This window comes from Convolutriloba macropyga, chromosome 5 (genome assembly GCF_964194025.1).
Source record: "Convolutriloba macropyga chromosome 5, txConMacr16.3, whole genome shotgun sequence".
NCBI classification, from domain to species: Eukaryota; Metazoa; Xenacoelomorpha; order Acoela; family Convolutidae; genus Convolutriloba; species Convolutriloba macropyga.
The window spans coordinates 50822000-50840281 of NC_134472.1; the positions used below are offsets into that span (position 1 = coordinate 50822000).

At 32.0% G+C, this 18282-nt stretch overlaps 1 protein-coding gene across 1 annotated transcript; it reads right to left on the reverse strand.

Moving 5' to 3' along the window:
• Positions 1-17104: 17104 nt before the first annotated feature.
• LOC142340408 (uncharacterized) lies at positions 17105-17539 on the reverse strand. Its single transcript, XM_075390984.1, has one exon. It carries the CDS (start codon positions 17537-17539, stop codon positions 17105-17107), a length of 435 nt encoding a protein of 144 aa, XP_075247099.1.
• Positions 17540-18282: the final 743 nt, after the last annotated feature.

Here is an 18282-nt window from a genome sequence, read left to right on the forward strand (position 1 = left end):
TGATGCAAATTGTACTGATACAGGGCTGCAAAGCTCCTTTAGGTAGCTCCGGGATTTCACTTTATTTAACCCCTAAAAATTGCTTGTGTTTTCAATTGAGACCACTCACAACCCTCTACGATGACTATATCGACGATGAATATAAAAATTTTTGAACGACAAAGAGTTTCCGAACAAAAAAACTTCAGTACAAATTTCCTTCCCCAACTAAAGTGGATAAAAACAAAAAATAAATTCATTATTGCTGTTAATATTAATACTATTTCTGTTATTATTATTATTATTTTAATATTTTTTATGACGAAATAACGCAGTAGCGAAAAGTTGAAGAAGTTGCAAAACCAGAATATCTTTGTAATCACTCGGCGTCAAACTGAAAGAACATCACAACTACTGGCCAAAACTACTAACCACAACACACCATGAGACGTCAGTGGCCACAAAAAAAGTTGAGCAGTTTTGATGGCTTTTTAAGTGTAAACGGAACTGAAAACTAAGACAAGATTCACAAATCAACTTAAAAATCTCATAAATAAACGATGCCTCAGTCAATAAGAGATTTAAATGAAAATTAGTTCCCTGGATTTCACTAAAATAACGCCGTACAAGAACAATGACAAAATCTGTTGCTCTCGGGATTCAGTAATAAGAACACAGAAAGAAAACAAAAAAAACATGCAAGGACAGAAATTCTTTTGAAAAAATTGTTGAAATCACGGTAGCTAGCGACTGCTAAGAACTGCAGCAACTAATTAAATGCCCCTTTTTATCTTACGATTAAATCTGCCATAAATAGGATAAAAGGTTGCATAGCAAATAGTTCAACAAAATTTAGGAAAATTCAGAACTTCAGCAATTTTTTTGCAAAAACACGGCATATAGGTCAAAGAGAACATTAGCTATGAACAGAAACAAAACATTCAGATAAAATAAGCATCTTTACCAGGAGATGGGGTTTTAGTTAACGAGACTAAACGACTAGGCAAAACCGAAAAAATTTCGATCGATAAAAACTCCATAAATTCAAATTTCACAAAAAATTCAAAATAGTTGGTTTTCCTGTCAAAAAGCATTAGCTATGATTTTATACAATTCAACCAATTAAGATAATTTATATTAGCAGGCTCAAATGATCAAATGAAAAAATTACAAAAAGAACCACAAAAACTTGCAAAACTGAAAAATTCGAAAATTTTTTTAGATAAATTAATGTCAACAAAATTGCTAGCAATCTACTCAGAACATTATTCAGGTGTATGTGTGCTTCATTAAAAATAAAAAACTGTGTATTTTAATGCTAAAAAGCGTTCTCTGAACGTTAAGAGTTTCAAACAGTTGCCAATTAGTACAATTAGAACACATAAGTATCCCTCTAATAGCAATCGATAAACGAAAGGCTTAAAACAGAAATCAAATAAGCTCACTTGAACAAAAATTCACTTTCAGGAACCAAAAAATCTTCGACAACCCTTTTCTGGCTCCATTTCGAATGTACTTTAAAACAACTTTTGCTTGAAACCTGCCCACTTTCTTAATCTTCTTACTTCTCCAGCCTCATTAAAATTACCATTCCAATTTGACTTTTCACTGACCTGGAAAAACCAAAAAAATGTGAACAAATCTTTAAAAAAGAGCAAATAAAAGCTATACAAATTGTTTAAGACTACGAAACACCCACGAACACAGCAAACAGCTACGCTCAGCTTGAAACTTGGCAGCTGTAAACAAAAACACTTTTGTGAGCATTTCTATTTTATTTTTTTTAAATCAAAAGTTACCAGAATTACTAGAAAAGGATTACCGAAAATACGGAAAATGTCGCCAAAAACAACTGAAATTAGTCAAATGTTCACAAATACGTAAACTTCCAAAACTCATGGAAAAAACGAAATTCAAGAAAAAAGTCTATACTCTACGCTTGACGGGCTTTTTAATTCTAAAATCTATGCTGGTCGGGCATTCTAATGACATCAATCACAACCCTCCTTAATGATTTTATTGATCGGTAAAAATTCACTGAACAAAAAAACCATTTGACTGTATATCCCCCTCCCACTAACGTTGGTCGGAACATTAAAAAATTTAGTATTGTTGTCAAATTAAATACTATTTCTGTTATTATGATTACTAATCAATGAAGACATGTGATGAAGACAGAGCAATGAACACATGTTATTCAACAGCTTTTCAAAAGCAATTTTTGAAATTTTTACTAATATTATTAATTTCATTTTCAATTTTTTATTAGTGTTTTTGTTTTTTTGTAAAAACTGGAGTTTCCCAAAACCACAAATGCTACAAAGTGGCAGAATTAGGATTGAAAGGTTGAACAAAAATTAAAAAAGCCATTAGCTATCGACTGCAACTCTTGAAGAGGTTCATTATTACTCATAAGGAAGCAATGGAGACTTGGAATTGTCTATCTTGTACATTAAAACTACAAAAGAACGGCAACGACATATATAAATCAAAGAGATCAAGTAAGTTGCACTGGTGAAGGGTATTCAAGTCGCCAAAAGCTTAATCTCATCACTAAGATCGTTTCATATGCTCAATTGCTTCTTCTTTCAACGCCCCTTTTGGTCAGCTGCCTCTAATGTACTTTTGACAAAAAGGAATTCAAAGTGGGCAACAGTGAAAAAACTAAAAAAAAAGAAAGATTTAAATCCAAGTAAAAATTCTTACATAAAATTCTTCATTGAATAATAAATTTTATTTCACTCAAAAGAAAATATTTAAACTCTTCAGCTGAGATTAAGCATCCAATTCACCAAAAAAGGAAAAATATCAGAAAACACCTATATAAGAAAGCAATGATAGAAAAAATTGGCAAAAGCTCAAATATATATTGTTTTGTTTCAAAACAATTATTTCGAAAAGCAAAAACAATACGCTTTCAACTAAAAACACCAGATAGGTAAATTGTGGCTCCATAGGATGCCAACGGAAACTGTCACAAGTGAGAACAAGTAATACAATAACAAAAGAACAACTGATAAACAACTAATAAAGAACAACTAAGATTCAGAAAAAAGTTCACACAAAAAAGTGAGCTTTAAACTAAAAATAATCCAAAAAGCAGACCAAAACAATCCATATAATGTGGACTGTGAAGCAACAATGACCACAGCAAGAAAGTTGTAAAAAACGAAAACAATATTGTTAGCATTTTTATCATGATTTTCAAAAATGCGGAAAATTGATCAAAATTACGGAAAACATGAAGAAAAACAAATGAAATCAGTCAAAGGTTCGCAAATATGTCAACCTCAAAAACTCGGAAACAACGGAATTCAAGAAAATCTATACTCTACGACTGACGGGCTTTTTGACCCTCTCATCTACGCTGGACGGGCTTTTCAATGATACCACTCAGAAACCTCTATAATGATTTTAATGGTCGTTAAAAATTCACTGATCAAAAAATCATTTGAGTATATATTTCCTTCCCCCACTAAAGTGGGTCGGAACAATCAACAACTTTATTATTGTTGTTAACATTAAATTTGTTTCTGTTATTTTTAATACTTTTACTAATTATATTTCTATCAATACCAATTTTATTAAATATATTTTTATTATTTCTATCAGCATTTTTGAAACGACTGGAGTGTTCCAAATTCACAAATTCTACAAAGTGGCAGAATTAGGATTGAAAGGTTGTACAAAGTTCAAAACAGCCGATAGCCACCGAATGCAACCCCTGAAGAAGTTCATTGATACTCAATAGGAAGCAACGGAGACTCGGAATTGTCCATCTTGTATCGTTAAACTACAAAAGAACGACAATTACATGTTTAAATTAAACAGATAATGTCAGTTTGGATATTAAACGGTATTGAAGCTAAAAAACAATCTCTTTAATAATATCATCCCATATGCTCAATTGCCTCTTCCTTCAGCAGCCTTTTTGGTCACCTACCTTTAATGTTCTTTTGACAAAGGGACCTTAAAGTGGGCAACTGGCCAAAAATCAAAAAAAGAAAAACATAAATCCAAGAAAAAACAGTTTCTTAAATAAAAAATTCCAATGAATAAATTTTATTTCACTCAAAATAAAATTAAAACACATCTGCTGAGATTAGGCAAAAAATTCAACGAAAAAGGAAACAGATAAAAAAGAATCTATACAGGAAAGCAAAGAAAGAAGATAATATGGCAAAAACTCAAATATAAAATGTTTTGTTTAAAAACGAATATTTTGAAAACGCAAAACTATAAGCTTTCAACTAAAAACACCAGATAGTTTTAACTGAAAACATAATAATTGTTCAATTGTCTCTTTTTCACTGGAAGGAATTTCTTACTAATAGAACGAAACTTTGAACTCATTCCGTTGCCATATTATTCTTGAGAATTGAAAAAAAGAATAAAAAATGCCAAGCAGAACATGCGATTAGACTTTAAACCCTGAGTATTGATGCCAATAGATCGCGAACAGTGATAATTGCAACTGGCAAAAAATTTATTTTGACAAAAATATCGATAAACGAAAAACAATGAATTTTGGATTGAAAAGAAATTATGAGAGAGGACGGCCAATTTTCAATTCCAGACTTTCAAAGACTTAAAGAGATAAATTAAAAATCTTTTGGGTGCATGAAGATTGTTTTAGCGATTTTAGCAGTGCCCTTTTGGCAAAATTAAAAAATTGTGCTGTGGAAAAAAATTGGTGCATTCATATTGAAAGCAAGCTGAGTTTTAAACAAGATAAAAATATGTTGGACAAATTTTTGGACAAAACACTTCGACAACACTCCTTGTTCTTGAAAAAAAAACGTGTTTTGCACAAAAATTACACGAGATTCTCTTTATTAAGGACCGTTTGAAATCATATATTTTCTGTCTTTGAACTAAGTCTAAGTAAACTTAAGTTTTAATGCACAGGAGTCAATTTATTGAGTGCGATAGGTCACCTATGATCACATTATGATTATGCAATTGACTTAGATGGATTCAAAAAAGATGTAAAGAGTGTAAAACGCCATTAGTAAGAGAAGTTGTTCAGTAAAATTGACTTTTTAAGCGTTGCTGTGTGGAAAAACGTAAAACAAAAAAAATGGACGAACAACTAAACAAGGAAACAAGACCTATCCTCAATTTTAATCTACACAACTGATTTGTCTTATCACCTGAAAAAACCATTTGTACAACAACATCAATTTAAGGCAGTCTACGAATACGAAGCCCATGACCTTATTTGAGCAAAATAAAAATAAAAGAGAATGTTTTCATTGCCAGGTTTCGTTTAATAATAAAAGTTACAAACAACAGAGTTGTACAAACTATCGGCTCTCGGCGTCATTAGCAAGTGTAAACATTACACTAATCTTGTGGTAAGCAAATAAAAAACAGAAAAAAAACGCGGAAATTTGAGAAAATTGCAAAAACAAGAGTATCGTTGAAAACCAGGGAGTCAAACTGAGAGAACATCACAACTAATGGCCGAAACTCATAACCACATCTCATCATGAGACTTCAGTGGCCTTAATAAAAGTTGAGCAGTTCTGATGGCTGTACAAGTGTCAATGGAGATACAAATAATGACAAGTTTCACAAATCAACTAAAACATCTCTAAAACAAACTATGTCTTAGTCAATAAACATGTTAAAAAACGAGAGCCATTGATTTCACAACAAGAATATTATGATAAAAGCTCAAATATAAACTGTTTTATTTAAACATAAAAACCTTGAAACGACAAACCAACAAGCTTTCAAATAAAAACAAAAGATATGGTAAATTGTAGCTCCATATGACGCCATTGGAAACTATCACCGGAGAGAACTAGTAAAATAATGATAAAAGAATAATTAATAAACAACTCAAAAATATAACTAAAATTAAAAAAAATTTTCACTCAAAAACCGAGATTTGTTAACTGAAAATATATTAATTGCTCAATTGCCCCTTTTTCACTGGAGTGGGATCTCTCATCAATAGAACAAATTTCCGAATTCATTCCGTCGTCATAACATTCTGATAATTAACATAAAAGAAGCACAAAAACTCGAAAAAAAAACTGCTGCCTTAACATTTAGAATATATTTTTTTTGTAAAGTCATGCGATTAGACTGAAATTAACTTTGAATATTGCTGCCAGTAGCTATCAAACAGTAATAATTGCATTTGGCAAAAATTTATGACACAGAATTCGATAATTAAAAAGTCATGAAATTTGAGTTGAAAAAACTATGAGAAACCACGGCCAGTTTTCAATTCCGGAAAAACAAAGACCTAAAGAGATATGGTAAACCACTGTGGAGTGCATGAAGAATTTTTCAGCAGGTTTCAGCTCCGCCTGTTTGGCAAAATTAGAAAAAAATGTGCTATGATGGCAAAATTGGTGTATTAATGTTATATAGCAAGCTAAGTTTTGAAAAATGTAGCCTCAGTGAGACCAAATTTTTAGATGAAACAATTTGACATCACTCCTTGTTCTCTGAAAACCGGAACATGGCTTGCACAAACACTACTAGAGAATCTTTCTATTAGTGGCTATTTTTAATATATTTTTCCTCTTTAAAATAAGTCAAATTAACCTTAGGTCTTAAATTACAGGAGTCAATTTACTGAGTGAGAGGGGTCACGTATGATTACCATATGATCACACAGTTGACTTAGATTGAGTCAGAAATGATGAAATGATCTCAATAGTGCAAAACGCCATAAGAGGAAAAAAGACGCTTTTCAGTATATGAGTTTTTTAAGCGTTGCTGTATGAAAAAAACGTAAAAAAATATAAAGGGGCCGAATGACAAAGCAAGGAACATAACAAGACGCATCACAATTACAATCCGCAAAATCTGTTTAACTTATAACCTGAAAGGTTAACATTTGCACAACAACATCAATTTAGGACCCTACATGAGAAATATAAAAAAAATTTTAATGCGAGGTTTAGTGCTTTAACAAAAACTACATACAACAGCACCGTATTAAAAAATCGGATCTTCGCATCAATAGAAAGTGTAAACATTACAGTAATCTTGCGGCAAGCAATAAAAAAAACAGTAAAGAAGCAAAGACTTGAGAAAGTTGCAAAAACAAGAATATCTTTGAAAGCCAGCGGCGTCAAACTGGAAAAAATATCACCACTATTGGCCATAACTCATAACCACATCTCATCATGAAACTTCAGTGGCCATAAATTGGAGCAGTTCCGATGGTTCTACAGGTGTTAATGGAACTACACACAAAGACAAGTTCACACATCAAATAAAGCATCTCCAAAATAAACAATGTCTGAGTTAATAAACATGTTAAAAAAATAAGTAAAATTATGGCAAATTCAGAAATAAACTGTTTTGCCGAAAAAAATCTTGAAAAGGCAAAAAAATAAGCTTTCAATCAAAAACACTAGATGGAGTAAATTGAAGCTTTGTATGACGCCAATGGAAACTGTTACCAGTGAAAACAAGTAAGATAATGATGAAAGACTAACTAATAAACAACTAAGAACAACTGAAATTCAAAAATATTTTCAATCAAAAACTGTGAGTTCTTAATTGCAAACAAAATATTTGTTCACCTGCCCCTTTTTCACCGGCATGGGATCTCATTTATTGAACAAAATTCTGAACTCATTCCGTTGTAATAACATTCTGATAATTAATTTAAAAGAAACAAAATGGCGAAAAATTGCTGCGTGAAAAATTCGAGTATTTTTTTTAATCTTGCGATTAGACTGAAATGATACCTGATTAATGCTGCCAGTTGTTAGCAAACGGTAATAACTGCAACTAGCGAAGTATAAATTTGTACAAAAAAATCGATATAAAAAAAACCTGGAGAATTTGGAAATTTTAAAAACTATGAGAAACAAAGGTCAGTTTTCAATTCGAGAACTTTAAAGATTTAAAGAGATAAGTTAAACTTCTTTGGAGTCCAAGAAGTTTGTTTAACAGTTTTTAGCTGTATCCGTTTGGCGAAAATAAAAAAAAATTGTGCCAAGTGTTGGCCAAGTTTTTGGATGAAACACTTCGACCACACTCCTCGTTCTTTGAAAAGAAAAATGTGGCTTGCACAAAATTGACCAGAGGTTCTCTTTACTAAGGGCCATTTTTCATCATATATTTTCTGTCTATAAACTAAATCGAAATAAATTTAAATTTTTAAACTCAGGAGTCATTTCATTGAATGAGATAGGTCACGTATGATCACATTATGATTAAGCAATTGACTTAGATGGATTCAGAAAAGACGTCAAGAGTGCAAAACGCCATTAGTGAGAGAAAAGTCATTCAGTGCATTTGACTTTACAAACGTTGCTGTAAGAAAAAACGTAGAAGAGTAAAAAAGGGCCGAACGACTAAACAAGGAAACATAACAAGAGACATCCTCAATTACCGTCTGCAGAACTTAATTGAGTTATCACCTGAAAATTATAATTCGTACAGCAACATCAGTTTAAGACAGTCTACAAAGTCAATGACCCAAAATGAGCAGAATTTCCTTAATGCCACATTTCGTTTTTTTATAAGGGATACAAACAACAGCATCGTATAAAAAATTGACTCTCGGGTGTCTTTCGCAAGTGTAAACAAAACAGCAGTCTTGTGGTAAGCAATGACAAAACAAAACAGCGAGTACTTGAAAAGTACTTGAAGAAAAGTATTAGCTATGATTTGATAAAATTGATTTGATTAAAAATCAATATTAGCAAGCTATGCGCCCTGGTTTTAATCCGATCTTGTCATAAGATGACAAAAGAAACACAAGTACTCGCAAAACTAAAATGTTCATAAAATTAATTGTAGAAAATAATGTAAAAGTCAAGAAAATTGTTGGCAAACAACTCAGGTATAATTCAACTCAGAACATTATTCAGGTGTAATTCAACCTCATTGGCATTCAATGATACCTGTCATTTTCAATGCTAAGTGATCAGACTACAGAAACAACAATAAATAGCGACAAAAATAGAAAAATATAACAAAATTTTTTGACAGCAAATAGTGTTGAAGTAACAAAAAGCATTCTATGAACATTAGTATTTTAAAGTAGCTGCAGATAGGTACAGTTAGAACACATATGTATCTCTCTAATAGCACTTAATAGAAGAAAGGCTTAAAACAGAAGGCAACTAGCCTCACTTGAACAAAAATTCACTTTCAGAAACCAACGAATTCTTGAAATAACTTCTTCTGTTTCTACTTTGAATATATGTTGTATCAAATTTTGCCTGAAACCTGCTCATTTTCGTGCTCTCCTTATTTCCATCCTGATTCAAATCGACACTATTTTGACATCTCATCAACCTGAAAAAAAACATAATAGTGTAAACAGATCTTTGAAAAAGATCAAACCAGTACACTAAAAATAATTCGTAATTTGAATCCCACTCGAACACGTCAAAACAGCTACGCTCATCTGACTGCTTCGTAGCTATAATTGAAAACCATTTTTAAAACAACTTTTTCATATTTTAAAGCAAAACTATGAAACAATTTAGCAAAAATACGGAAAATGAACAAAAACAACTGATATCAGTCAAATGTCCTCAAAACTATAAATCTCAACTTAGGACAGTCTACATACCGCATGACACTATATAGGAAGAATTAATGAGAATGTTTTTAATGCGAGATTTAGTTTTTTTTACTAAAAACTACAAACAGCACCGTATTTAAAAAATCGGCTCTTTGCATCAATAGAAAGTATAAACATTACAGTAATCTTGAGGCAAGCAATAGAAAAACAGCAAAGAAACAAAAACTTAAGAAAGTTGCAAAAACAAGATTATCTTTGACAGCCAGTGGCATCAAACTGGAAAAAAAATCACCACAACTGGCGAAAACTCATAATCACATCTCATCATGAAACTTCAGTGGCCATAAATTGGAGCAGTTCCGATGGTTCTACAAGTGTCAATGGAACTACAAACAAAGACAAGGTTCACAAATCAACTTAAGCATCTCCAAAATAAACAATGTCTCAGTTAATAAACGTGTTAAAAAAATTGAGTAAAATTATGGCAAAACTCAAAAACAAACTTTTTTGCTGAATAAAAATCTTGAAAAGGCAAAACAATAAGCATTCAATCAAAAATAATAGATAGGGTAAATTGTAGTAACGTATGACGCCATTGGAGATTGTCAACATTTAGAACAAGTAATTTAATGATAAAAGAACAGCTAATAGACAAATAACAAATAACAACTAAAATTCAAACCCATTTTCAATCAAAAACAGTGGATTCTTAACTGCAATAATAATATCCGTTCAATTGCCCCTTTTTCACCAGATTTGGTTTTTTCATCAATTGAACAAAATTTTTGCATTAATTCCTTTGTAATTACATTCTGATAAATAACAAAAGATAAAAAAACAGGCGAAAAAACTGCTGCCTTAACACTTCGAATACAATTTTGGTAAAAATATGCGATTAGACGGAAATTAACCATGAATAATGCTGCCAATTTTTAGCAAACGGTAATAACTGCAACTGGTGAAAAATGTATTTTGACAGAATAAACTTATTGAAAAATGATGAATTTTGGATATAAAAAATATGAGAAACAACGCCAATTTTCAATACCAGAAGTGAAAGACACACAGATATAAGTTAAACCTCTCTGGAGTGCGTGACGATTTTTTTTAGCAGTTTTTAGCTCTGCCCGTTTGGCAAAATCAAAATTGGCAAAAATTTTGGCAATATTAAAATTTTTTCTGTCTTTGATCTAAGCCTAATTAAACTTATGTTTTAATGCGCAGGAGTCATTTTATTGATTGAGATACGTTACGTATGATCCAATGAGATTATCCAATTGACTTAGTTGGAGTGCGAAATGACGTCAGAAGTGCAAGACGCCATTGGTGAGAGAAGGAAGTACTTCAGTACATTTAAGAGTTTTAAGCGTTGCTGTATGAAGAAACGTGAAGCAAAAAGAGAGCCAAACGGCTGAACAAGGAAACATAACAAGACACAACCCTAAACATAAATCTGCAGAATTTGTTTGGCTCATAACCTGAAAATTGTCATACGTACAGCAACATCAGTTTAAGAAAGTTTACAAAACCCATGACCATATATGAGCAAAAGAAAATTAAAGAGATTGTTTCCAATGCCTTATTTCGTTTTTAATGAATGATGAAAACAACAGCACCGTATAAAAAATCGGCTTTCGGCGTCATTGGCAAGTGTAAACATTGCAGCAATCTTGTGATAAGCAATAACAAAACAGTCAGGGGCGAGTTTTTGAGAAAATCGCAAAAATGAGAATACCTTTAAAAACCAGTGGCGTCAAAAATGAGAGAACATCAATATTTCTTGGTAAAATTTCTAACTAAAATTTATCATGAAACGTCAGTTGCCATAAAAAATCGTTTGGCAGTTCTGATGGCTGTAAAAGTGTCAATGGAACTACAAGTTAGAAAAAGGTTCACAACTCAAATAAAAAACTCAAAAAAAACAATGATTCGGTCAATAAACATGTTAAACAAAAACTGGAGAAAATTTCACCAATAATATGCCGTACAAGAAGGCCGACAAAAAAATGTTGCTCTCGGGGATAAGCAATAAGAACAAAGAAAAATAGGGAAAAAAACCATGCAAGGAAAAAAACGGTGTTAAAATTATGGTAACGACAGCTACGGTCTCCAGCAACTAATCAGCTAAAACAAATGATAAGACAACAAAAGTACCACAAATGATAGCAAAGCTCAAAAACTCTAAATAATTTTTGAGAATATTTAATGTCAAAGTCAAAAACTTTCTACCAGAGAACTGAAATCAAAATTCAAGAACATTTCTGCCTCATTAGCAATCAATGAGAACTGTTATTTTTCATGCTTAGTGACCGGAATACAGAAAAAACAAAAAATAGCGACAAAAATCAAATTTTTACTAATGTTTTATGATAACAAACAATCTTGAAGTAACAAAAGGCATTCTGAGAGTGAAAAATTTCAACCAGTTGCACATAGGTACATTTACAACTCATGCGTAAGTCAAATAGCCAAACATGAACAAAAATTCAGTAGCCAAAAAGTTCTTCAATCAATTTTTTCTGTTTCCACTTTGAATCTATGTTGAAACAAGTTTTGCCTGAAATCTGCTCAATTTCCTGCTCTCCTTTTTTCTCCAGCTTGATTCAAATCAACACTCTATTTTAACTTCTCATTAACCTGAAAAAAGTGTAAATCGAACTTTAAAAAAAAGATCGCACCAGTACAATAAAAACAAATCGTAATGTGAATCACACTCGAACACATCAAAACAGCTACGCTCATCTGAGAGCTTCGCAGCTATAATTAAAAACCATTTCTAAAACAAGTTTTTTATATTTTAAAGCAGAACTATTAAACAATTTAGCAAAAAATACGGAAAATGTAAACAAAAACAACTGAAATAAATCAAATGTCCTCAAAACTATAAATCTCAAAAATTCCGTGGGAAATAGAAGTCCAAAAAACAATTTATATTCTACGGTTTTTAATTCTACAATCTATGCTGGACAGGCCTTCTAATGATACCACTCAAAATCGTCTACGATAAACTTTTCGATAGGCAAAAATTCACTAAATAAAGAAACCGGTTTGAATATATTTTTTCTCCTCTACTACCAAACTGAAGAGGGTTGGAACAATTAATAAAATTTGTTTTCTTGTTAATATTAATACTGTTTTTGTTATTATTAATTTTATTATTAAATTCAATATTCTTTTTTATTTACCTTAAAATTATTAATATTATTATTATTATTGTTTTACCAATTTTATTGTATAGATAAAAGTACATTTTTGTTTAATTTTGTTTCAAATCTTGAATGGAGAAAAGATTTACAAATCAAACTAAACATCTCAAAAATAAACAATTTCTCAGTCCATAAGACAGTTAAATGAATATTAGAGCCATTGATTTCACTAAAATTACGCAGTACAAGAAAGCCGACAAAAAATGTTGCTCATGGGAATAGGCAATAAGAACACACAAAAAAAAACATGAGGTTCTAAAAAATTGTCACTTATTTGAAAATTTTGATGAAATGGTAAGGACAACTGAGAAATCTAGCAACTAATTGAGTTCACCTTTTCAAATTGAGCAAACGATGGAATCTGCCATTAATGAGAAAAAGGGATGGAACAGCAATAACTTCAACAAAAACATTCAAAATTCAGCAGTTCACTAGATTTTTCCAAAAAGTAACAGCATATAGGGCATAGAAAGCACTTGCTCAGAGCAGAAACAACAAATTCAGATAAAATAAGCATCTTAACTAGGAGATGGGGATTTGATTAACGAGACTAAGCGACTAGGCAAAAACTCGAACGTTAAAGACTCCTTAAACTCAAAATTCAAAAACTTTGTTTTTGTAAAAACAAGCGATTAGACTGAAATTAACTTTGAATATTGCTGCCTGTAGCTAACAAACAGTAATAATTGCAATTGGCGAGAAATATTTTATGACACGAAATTCGATATTTAAAAATTGATGAATTTTGAATTGAAAAATACTATGAGAAACAGCGGCCTATTTCCAATTCCGGAACATTAAAGAACTAAAGAGATTAGTTAAACGTCTGTGGAGTGCATGAAGATTTTTTTTGGCAGTTTTTAGCTCCTTCCGTTTGGTGAAATAAAAAAAATTGTGCTATGGAAGCAAAGTTGGTGCATTCATGTTATATAGCAAGCTAAATTTTGAAAAATGTAGCCTCAGTGAGGCCAAATTTTTAGATGAAACAATTTGACATCACTCCTTGATCTCTGATAACAGGAACATGGCTTGCACAAACATTACCAGAGAATCTTTCTATTAATGGCCATTTTTAATATAGTTTTCTTCTTTAAAATAAGTCAAATTAATCTTAGGTCTTAAAGCACAGGAGTCAATTTACTGAGTGAGAGGAGTCACGTATGATTACCATATGATCACACAGTTAACTCAGATTGAGTCAGAAATGATGAAATTTCAATAGTGCGAAACGCCATAAAAGAGAGAAAGAAGTTTTACAGTACATGAAATTTTTAAGCGTTGCTGTATGAAAAAAAAACGTAAAACAGTAGAAAAAAGGCCGAACGACTAAGCAAGGAACATAACAAGACATTTCCTCAATTACAATCCGCAAAATTCGTTTGCCTTATAACCTGAAATATTAACATTTGCACAGCAACATGAATTTAGAACCCCATATGAGAAAAATAATGAGAATGTTTTTAATGCGAGATTAAGTGTTTTAACAAAAACTAGATACAACAGCACCGAATAAAAAAATCGGATCTTCACATCGATAGAAAGTGTAAACCTTACAGTAATCTTTCGGCAAGGCAATGAAAAAACAGTAAAGAGGCAAAAACATGAGAAAGTTCCAAAAACAAGAATATCCTTGAAACCAGTGGCGTCAAACTGAGAGACCATCACAACTACTGGCCAAAACTCAAAACAACATCTCATCATGAGACTTCAGTGGCCATAATAAAGGGTGAGCATTTCTGATGGCTGTACAAGTGTCAATGGAACTACAAATAAAGACAAGATTCACATATCAACTTAAGCATCTCCAAAATAAACAATGTCTCAGTCAATAAACTTGTTAAAAAAATTGGAGCCATTGATTTTATTATAAGTAAAATTATGGCAAAACTCAAATACAAAATTTTTTGCTGTATAAAAACCTTGAAAAGGCAAAAAAAAGATTTCAAACAAAATCAATAGATAGGGTAAATTGTATCTTCACATTACGCCAATGGAAACTTTCACCAGTGAGAACAAGTAAGATAATTATGAAAGAACAACTAATAAACAACTAACAAAGAACAGCTAAAATTCAATAAAAAATTTCAATCAAAAACACTGAGTGAAATAATTTATGATGTTTAACTGCTAAAATAATATTTGTTCGCCTGCCCTTATTCACCGGAATGGTATTTCTCATTCATTGAACAAAATTTTGAACTCATTCCGTTGTAACAATATTCTGATAATTAAATTAAAAGACACAAAATGGCGAAAAAACTGCTGCCTTAACAATTGGAGTATTTTTTGTAAAAACATCCGATTACACTGAAATGAGCCCTGAGTAATGCTGCGAGTTGATTGTAAACGGTAATAACCGTAACTGGCGAAATGTAAATTTTGACAAAACAAATCGATGGAAAAAATATGAATTTTGGTTTTTAAAATATTATGAGAAACAACGGCCAATTATCAATTCGAGAACTTTAAAGACTTAAAGAGATAATTTAAACCTATTTGGAGTGCGAGAATAAGGTTTTAAGTTTTTAGCTGTGTCGGTTTGGCAAAATTAAAATTTTTTCTGTCTTTGAACTAAGTCCAATTAAACTTAAGTTTTAATGCGCAGGAGTCATTTTATTGATTGAGATACGTTACGTATGATCCAATGAGATTATCCAATTGACTTAGTTGGAGTGCGAAATGACGTCAGAAGTGCAAGACGCCATTGGTGAGAGAAGGAAGTACTTCAGTACATTTGAGTTTTAAGCGTTGCTGTATGAAGAAACGTGAAGCAAAAAGAGAGCCAAACGGCTGAACAAGGAAACATAAAAAGACACAACCCTAATTTTAAATCTGCAGAATTTGTTTTGCTCATAACCTGAAAATTGTCATTCGTGCAGCAACATCAATTTAAGAAAATTTACAAAACCCGTGACCATATATGAGCAAAAACATTAAAAAGGACGTTTTCAATGCCACATTTTGTTTTTTAATAAGGGATAAAAACGACAGCACCGTATAAAAAATTGGCTCTCGGCGTCATTAGCTAGTGTGAACATTACATCAATCTTGTGATAAGCAATGACAAAACAAAACAGCGAGTACTTGAAAAGTACTTGAAGAAACATATTAGCTATGATTTGATACAATTCAATCAATTAAAAATCAAAATTAGCCAGCTAGGCGCCCTGTTTTTAATGCGATCAAATCATAAGAAGACAACAGAAACAAAAGTATTCGCAAAACTAAAAAAGAATCATAAAATTTTTTAGAATAATTAATGTCGAATTCAAGAAAACTGATTTACAAATCAAATTAAACATCTCAAAAATAAACGATGTTTCAGTCAATAAAAGAGGTAAATGACGATTAAAGCCATTAATTTCACTATAATTACGCTGTACAAGAAAGCCGACAAAAAATGTTGCTCATGGGAATAGGCAATAAGAACACAGGAAAAAAAACGCGGGACCAAAAAAATTGTCCCTTATTTGAAAATTTTGATGAAATGGCTTGATAAAAATAAAAAAAAGTATATTCATTTTTTACAGCAAATAGTGTCGATGTAACACTTGGTAGCCTCACTTGAAAAAACTCACTTTCAGAAACCGAAAATTTCTTCAAATAACCTTTTCTGGCTTCACTTTGAATGTACTTCGAAATCAATTTTGCTTGAAACCTGCCGATTTTCGTGCTCTCCCGACTTCTGCAGCCTGAATAAAATCGCTACTCGTTTTTTACTTCTATGTTCAGCTAATCCCATGAATGTTCTGGCGAGTACCCAGGCTGAGGTGTGCGCTCAAAATCTTCCTGGTCCAGACCATTCCAGATCGAAACTGCCCTGATCCAGACTCAAGCGCGCTTGACAGTCTCTATACGCTGGAAGTCGTATATGATCACACTCAAGTGCGCTCAAAAAAAATTGTACTTTTGTTTTATGACAACAAATAATGTTGAAGTAACAAAAGGCATTCTCAGAGCGTGAACATCTTCAACCAGTTGCAAATAGGTACATTTACAATTCATATGTATCGTTTTAAAAGAACATAATTGAAAAAATGCTTAAAAAATAGTCAAAAAGCCTAACATCAATAAAGTCAGAAGCCAAAAAGTTCTTTAATTATGTTTTTATGGCTCCATTTGGAATCTGATTTGAAACAAATTTTTCTAGAAACCTCTTCAACCGCCTGCTCTCTTTTTTTTCTCCAGCTTGCTTCAAATCGAAACTCAATTTTCACAACTCATTAACCTGAAAAAATCAAAAAAGAGTGAACCGATCTTTAAAAAAAGATGACACCAATAAATTAGAAATAAATTGAAACACGCACAAACATATCAAAACAATTACGCACAGTTTACAGTTTCCCCAACTATAAACGAAAACAATCTTCTAAACAACTCTTCTTCTTCTTCTTGAAGTGCCGTGTCAAAAGACTTTGGCAACCGTTAATGTCCTGCTTCTGACTCTGTTCATGACATCAGCGACGCTTTGAGAATTGGTCCATCGCATTATCTGATCCAGAAACTGTGTCGGGCGTCTACCACGTTTCCTTTTGCCGTCGATTTTGCACGTTGTCACAACCTGCTCAATACCTTGTTTGCGCATGATATGTCCGAAGAACGATGTTTGTCTTTGCATCACTTTCGCAAGCAGGTTCCTCGAACCAATAGTGCTTTTCACAATTTCCTCGTTCGACTTCTTTTCCTTCCAGCTTATCTTCTGCATTCGTCTCAGAAACCACATTTCAGCTGCTTCCAGTTTCTTTATGTCTGATTTCATTAGAATCCAGTTTTCACATCCATACATCATTATTGGTATGACATAACAATTCAGAATTCTGTACCTCAGTTTGAACGGCATCTTTCAAATTTTAAAGCAACTCTATCAAATTTTAAAGCACAAATGCGGAAAATTTGAACAAAAACAACTGAAATCAGTCAAATGTCCTCAAAACTATAAATCTCAACTTAAGACAGTCTACAAAACGCATGACCCTAAATAAGAAAGATTAATGAGAATGTTTTTAATGCGAAGTTAGTGTTTTACTAAAAACTACAAACAGCACCTTTTTAAACAGAAAGTATAAACATTGCAGTAACCTTGCGGCAAGCAATGAAAAAACAGTAAAGAAGATAAAACTTGTGAAAATTGCAAAAAACATGAATATCTTTGAAACCCAGCGACATCAAACTGAGAAAACATCACCAGTACTGGCCGAAACTCATAACCACATCTCATCATGAGACTTCAGTGGCCATAAAAAGTTGAGCAGTTCCTATGGTTCTACAAGTGTCAATGGAACTCCAAATAAAGACAAGATTCATATATCAACATAAGCATCTCCAAAATAAACAAGGTCTCAGTCAATAAACGTGTTAGAAAAATTGGAGCCAATGATTTTACTATAAGTAAAAGTATGGCAAAATTCAAAAACAAACTGTTTTGCTGAAAAAAATTTGAAAAAGCAAATCAAAAAGATTCCAAACTAAATCAATAGATGGGATAAATTATAGCAACTTATGACACCAGTGGAAACTGTCACTAGTGAGAACAAGTAATTTATTGATAAAAGAACAACTAATAGACAAAAAACAAAGAAAAAC

Bases quoted from the DNA above. Each gene is read 5' to 3' on its own strand.
- LOC142340408 (XM_075390984.1), bottom strand. From the start codon at position 17,539: ATGCCGTTCAAACTGAGGTACAGAATTCTGAATTGTTATGTCATACCA.